Consider the following 6,788-nt stretch of genomic DNA (forward strand, 5'->3'; position numbering starts at 1 on the left):
TGGAGTTTGTGTATTGTCACTAGAGAATTTCTATTTGTTTCGTTCTCGGAAGGTATCTTTTTGTTTTTAAAACAAGTGATTTACTATTATATGGGCAAGTTAGTTAGCCTCTTTGCGTGTGTGTATATATATATATATATAATTTAAAAACACTTGTCTTGTGGGACTGCTATGAGAAATAAATGTGACAATGAAGGGCAGAAAAATTAAACCCAAAATATTACATAGTGTTCGACACATGAGTGTACTTAACATTAGTAGTTGGTGATGATAGTTGATTTTGATGATTTATACACTTACCAGCCTGGATTGATTTCAGTGTCACGGTTTGAAAACAGGGAAGATGACTTCTACTTGCCACCAAACTTCAAACAGTGAGGATGAGGCACAAACACAAATGCCTAAAGTAACTATTTTTTATTGTGAGTGTTGAGTAGAGCACATAGTTACCCATTTACACACCTGAGCAAAGTGGCTGGCTCATAGAACTCCCCATGAAAGTTAAGGTCCATTCCCTTCCAAGATATGGGCAAAGAGAATCACCTGACTGTCCTGGATCCTGCTCTTCTGCTTTGGGAGCCGTAATAGTCTCTAGCTATCCAACCCAGAGACTTTGGAGGTTGAATTGTAAGGAGGGAATTTAGCTGATTCTAGGTTGTATTCCGATGCAGCTCCAGAAACCCACGTGAAATACTGGAAGAGTAATGTGTTTATTTGAATGTAAGATTTTGAAACATGTAAAGAAAGAAATATCATTATTCTTGATTTTAAAAAAATGCTTGTCTCTAATTGTTCAAATATTTACAATGCTTTATGCAGTCCTTCCCTTCCCTGTCTGTTTCGCCTCTCTCTGACTTTCCATTTTCTCTATCCTTGTTTTATTTTCCTTGTTGTGTTGTTTTTGTTTGCTCCCTCTTGTTCACTTTCCATTTCACTCTCCCTCAAGAAGGTGGTTCTATTGAGAGTTGGCATATTACCTGCCAGCTATAACAAGGACGTGAGGACTGACTTTCAAACAAGTTCTGATGAGTCCTTTGGAAAAAGCCCCTTGGCACTCTCTGTCAGCTAGGCCATTGCAGAGTGGATTTTGTTGCAAAGATAGAGGCAGATTCCTTTATTCAGGGTCATGGAAATGGCAGAAGAAGACAAGGCAGAGGAGAACAGGATAAAAAAAATTGAGAAAATGAAATTACCTGAGAATTCCATGCACTTCTTTTTAGGCAATTAGATGATTTATCAGAGCTAGCAAGAAAATAAACTGGGAATGAGAAGCTAAAAGTTTATTTTCCTGTTTAATATGCCTTTTGGATAATTGTGTCAAGACTCACCTATTAAATTATCCTTGATGATAATTAGAAAATAGAATCATGGTATTTTTAAACAGGGGAACCAGGCAATAGAAAACTTCCTCACAGTTGAACAACTCTGGCTTCTTCAGTCAAATAATTGTAGATTAATTTATTAAAACTTTCACTAGTAATTGCAAAATTACACTTAATTTTAAGCAAATACTTTATCCCAAGCTCAGAACTCTCCTTCTGTGTTTATAATTTCAGTTCATTTCACTTACTATGTTTTCAAAATGTATTTTTAATTTATCTTGTCTCTCTCTCTCTTTTTTCTTTTCTTTTTGTCTCCTTTTTATTAAAAACAAATGCAATTCTCTTTTCTGTCTACACACCCAAAGCTTCTTCGGATGTTTTCCTTCAAGGTATAATGTTTTTGGAATGGAAATTCACTGCATGCAACTGCTGAATTTAACTATTAATGCTTACATGGTGTTTTATTTTGTTTTATGAGTAGATATTTAAGCATTCTACTAGAGATAATATGTTGGAGAAAGTTCTATAGACTTCTAGAGTTGATTCAGCAACTATACACTAATTCACATAGGTATTAATCTTACACCAGGCTGAAAAGCTATAATCCTTATGAGCTGTCATAGGTAAAGAAGGCTGCTTTATCCATCAAAGCCAAAATGAGCTTCCTCTTTTCAGATGAAAATGGGATTGAGTCTTACTGGTTACACCTACTAAGTTTGTACTCTTTTAAAACTAAAATTTAACTCTGTAAATCTTAATTCAAAATGGATTGGTTCATTATTGTTTCGTAAACTTAATGATTTCTGTTTTTCTGAACTTTACCTGTAAGTTCTATAAGAACAATATTCGTTTTGAAAGGCTTTGAGTTAAAATATCCATTCCTTGTTTCCAAAGTGATCCTTGGGCCTGTTGGCTCTACCATAATATGTTGCAATGAGATTTCTATTTAAATATAATAGCTGATTCCATGATGTTAGAATTTCTGTTTACATTATCCTAAAACTAAATCATCCAAATTAACATTAAATGTATCATATACTTGTATAGAAATTTACTAACTGGTCTAGCAGGAAATTTGCCAAGTAGTAACATTCTTTTCTCAACTTACGTTCACATGTAGGTAAACATTGTTGGCATTCTTAAGCTTATAGATGGTGAATATTTGGAAAAGTATCATAGTGCTTTAAAACATAAGCCATACCTTTGTGGATAAAATCAGGAGAATTCTATATTTATATAGATTTTAACATTTTCTATTAACAACATGTAATACATTTGCTCAGTGTAACGGGTTTTCTATTTGCCTATAACTAAGCATGACACAATATTTGATTTCAGAATTGATGCATTTTTATTTATCTGTTCTACTCACATGCAGCACCATTAAATGCATTCATGTAACCAACTTCACATCTAATAGTTACTAGAATAAGACTCCATGTAGTTTTATTTAAATCTTTAACTTTGAGTTCTTTTGGTGTTCAATCTCCTTGCTATAGCTATTAGCTTGATAATATTATTTTCAGCTGCACTGCTTAAGCTCAAAATTTGAAATCTGCAAATGTGCTATCTTTCTAAGTTCAATTTTACCATTGTAGATCATGATGTCATAGCAATTTCCTGAGTACCCATTTTCAGATTCATCATCACATTGGTGACATTGTGGAAAAACAGACTAGGATCTCTCAAGAACAACTAACTGATCCCTCTCCTTCCCTACCCTCATCCCAGGCCCCTACCATTGATATCCGCCCAAGATCAGCAACCATTCAAATGAATAATGCTACACACCTTCAAGAGAGAGATGAAGAGTATGGCTATGAGTGTCTGGACGGCAAGGACTGTGCCAGTTTTTTCTGCTGTTTTGAAGATTGTCGAACAGGAGCTTGGAGACATGGGAGGATACATATCCGCATTGCCAAAATGGACTCCTATGCTCGGATCTTCTTCCCAACTGCCTTCTGCCTGTTTAATCTGGTTTATTGGGTCTCCTACCTCTACCTGTGAAGAGGTATGGGTTTTATTGATATGGGTCTTATTCACTGAGTCTCATGGAGAGATGTCTGTTCTAAGTCCACTTAAATAATCCTCTATGTGGTTGATAATGATCTGAATTTGTTTCTATGTCCAAACCTGGTAAATTTTATAATGTCATATTGTTTGTGCCCAGCCCTCCTTTGGTTAGTGTACTTTGAACTTCAATGTTTGCTGTGTTTCAAACCTGCAAGGCAAAGTAAAATTAGAGCAAGAACATTCAAACCAAATAATATATTTTTCAGCTACAGCAAATGAAACAGTGAAAGCCCTGACTATTTACAGTGGTGGTATCCTTACTAGATTCATAATGCAATTAGATAGAAAAGGTCCAAAACTGTACCCTATATTCACTCCGGGTCAAGTTGTGATAAATTTGATCCCAATAGAATACCTCTCTCATTTAAGAAAAATTACAATTCACTTTAAATATGAAAGCCTAGTCCAGAAATCTATTATGCCTTTATCTCAAAATAGGAAGAAAATTTCCTCCACATTCATGTACAATGATGTAAATATTTCAATAACTTAGAATGCTTCAAGTTTAGTGCATGCATCTCTTTAGATCCAAAATAAATGGATTGAAGTTATCATCCTATTGTCTTTTATTTTGTGTCCTTGGGCTATAAAAGAATCCTGAATGTAATTATAAGGATTTGGGTTTGGAAATGGAGGGAGTAATTTTCATTGCCTTCTCCCTCATGCATGAAGATTCGAACAGCTTATTTTTTCCTTGTATTACATATTACAACACTTTAAGTAAAATGTAGACTGAATAATCAACATTTGCCACCTCTAAATATGCCCAATTTCATAACTAGAGTATAAAGTAATTGTATGTGCTTGCCGCTATTTTTTTCTTCCTTTTAGGATGATAGATCATAACAGAACTTATTCTCCATCTCAAGATCTGCTTCTAGTGATTGTGAGTGCCTTGTGGGCAGAATCCTTGTCATTTCCTCTTTGGGTCCGTAGCACCTTGCATAGTGCCTGGCACATAGTTGGTGCTCAATAAATACGGTTTGAAGTGAATTGCCCTCACATGCTTCTGGCAAATCTCTGTGCTGGCCTGAAACCAGTGATTCATCTTCTTACATAGGTGTTGTCAAGTGATATTTGATTTTGTAAAAATAATCAGTAGGATCCAAAGAACTTTAGCTATTTATGTTCATCTTCAAAAATTCATTTTAGGCAAAGTCCATATTCCTTTTAAAACAATATTTATGTCCTATGTTTGTGTATAGAGATGACTCTACTAGGGCATAATTAGAGTTTGTGTATTATTTTTCCAGGTTTGGGGATGAGTCAGTCCTTACCCATCCACAATTTTGTTTGTGAACTTATAACAGGAATAAGCAAAATTCATACCTGACTAGTGTTTGGAATGTAGTATTCTGTGTGAAAAAGTACTGAAGATTAGATTTTAAAAACCGAAAAAACAAAAATGAATGACTTACATAGAGGTTGAGCCAATGACTGTGGTCTCATTAGATTATATTGTAATTAAACAAAGCAGTTTCTCCAGACTTAAAACATGATGAGTTGAGCTCTATCTTCATGTACTCATCCTGAATCCTTATTTTTCTAAAATAGCACCCTTTTTAATTATTTTTATGGAAATTATTACTGTTATAATTAAGTCATAGCTAGTATAACTTTACAGATAACCTAAAAAGAATAGAAGAGAGAGCAGCTTTGTCAGTATAAAACCATGTAAAGTCATCATCAAGTCATCTGGATGAATCTTGAAACACATTTAGCTGCCAGTTTTACAAACCTTTAATATATCAGTGCTCCAGTATATAACCTCAAACAAATGTAAATAGAATGAATTATTTTCTTGTTTTGAATTGTCAATATATTAAATGTTGACTCTTTGGGAGAGTTGTTGGCAAGTTTCATTGGTGAGAAACATGTTATTGTCAACTTGAAATGTGTTCTGTAATGGGGACACTACAAAAAGCTAGCTTTCCAATGTGTGCATAGTATTGGCAATATGAATATATATTATATATAATCTAACACTTATTATAAGCTGCTCCCTGTCTATGTATTTGGAAACCTTTTCACAAAGGGAATTGCCTAACATGTGGACTTTTACAATAAAAATGCTGCATTCTAATCCATGGTGGCATCTCAGTAGTCTGGCAGGACTGTTTGTCTTAGAGATTGTGACCTCTCTTTCCTGTCTCATTTCCCCAAATCCCCTGTCAGTGAGCTTTATTTGTGAGCTGTGTGACTGTGTTTTGCATGGCGGTACTCTTCACCTCAAAAAAATTAAGAGAGGCATGTGGGTTGTAGAGTGAAGAAGAAAGGCAGACATATAATAAAGTAAGTAAAAATTCAAGCCTTCTCTACCTCAAGAATTTTGGTATGGTTAACATTAATTCCAGTGCCAGACAAAGTTGGAATCCCAGCTTTACTATTTACCAGTTGTTAGACAATTGTCGATTCAGCCTTTAGAATCCTCCATTAAAAATAATTTATGTATTTGTTTACTTGTTTAGAGATGGGGTCTCCCTCTGTCACTCAGTCTGAAGTGCAGTGGCACAATAATAGCTCACTGAAGCTGCAAACTTCTGGGCTAAAGCATTCCTCCTGACGCAGCCTCCTGAATAGCTGGAACTACAGACACATGCCACCATGCCCCGCTAGAAGGCTCCATTTTAACAGCTGTAAATTAGATATACTAATGCTAACCTATGTAGTGACCCTCAACAAATGGTCAAAAGCTCTCTCCCTCACTTCCAAAGCCTTCCATGCACTGTTGTCATGCTCCCTTCACCCTATCAAACTAGCTTCCCTAATAGAATCCAGCATTATGCATATAAGCCTTTAAGTGACTCTACATCACTCTATTTTATTTTTAGGAAATATTTGCATTGTAAGTCTTTTAAACTATATGTTGGAAATTCCAGTCTCATTGGAAAAAACTTACACATTACATTAGTTATTTTTAAGGCCAAAGAACTGTTATTCATACCCCCCAAATCTACAAACATACAAAGTCGATTAGCCCTACTCCAGAGACAATGTCATGTTTTCTTGAAGTCTTTTGTAATTCTCCCAGGAATATAGTATGATCTTCACAACACAGTCGCCCTAACCATCCTCAGCCCCATTCTCTTGACCCTGCATGTCTTCCTGCATCTAATTTAAACATCTATTTCTCACCTTTCAAACTTATAAAAATGTAGTTTTCACTTAGATGTTGTCTGCTGTCTAACTCACTGCCCTTAACTTTAGCTGAGTGTATATCTTTATATGGCCTTCATTCCTTGTATTAAGTCTCAATATTATTCTGACTAGTAGCAACAATTTTTGTCTGCAATGAAGGTCAAATTAAGTTAACCAAATGATGTGGTCTTCAGGGATTATGTCAAAAATTGCTATCTCTATGCTTTGTCACTATGAATCTTTGTCAAAGGTGTA

General features: G+C 35.0%; 1 protein-coding gene across 4 annotated transcripts in view; it reads left to right on the forward strand.

Moving 5' to 3' along the window:
• The window catches only part of GABRG2 (gamma-aminobutyric acid type A receptor gamma2 subunit), an 89,900-nt gene extending 84,422 nt beyond the window's left edge, over positions 1 to 5,478 (forward strand). For 2 of the 4 annotated variants that reach the window (XM_025388539.1, XM_025388542.1), the window contains 2 exons: positions 1,688 to 1,711; positions 3,054 to 5,478. In XM_025388539.1, the coding sequence (XP_025244324.1) occupies positions 1,688 to 1,711; positions 3,054 to 3,329 (300 nt within the window). In that variant the 3' untranslated portion in view covers positions 3,330 to 5,478. The remainder of the gene's footprint in view (positions 1 to 1,687; positions 1,712 to 3,053) is intronic. The other 2 variants (XM_025388541.1, XM_025388543.1) reach the window with 1 other exon arrangement.
• Positions 5,479 to 6,788: the final 1,310 nt, after the last annotated feature.

This window comes from Theropithecus gelada, chromosome 6 (assembly GCF_003255815.1).
Source record: "Theropithecus gelada isolate Dixy chromosome 6, Tgel_1.0, whole genome shotgun sequence".
Classification (NCBI taxonomy): Eukaryota; Metazoa; Chordata; class Mammalia; order Primates; family Cercopithecidae; genus Theropithecus; species Theropithecus gelada.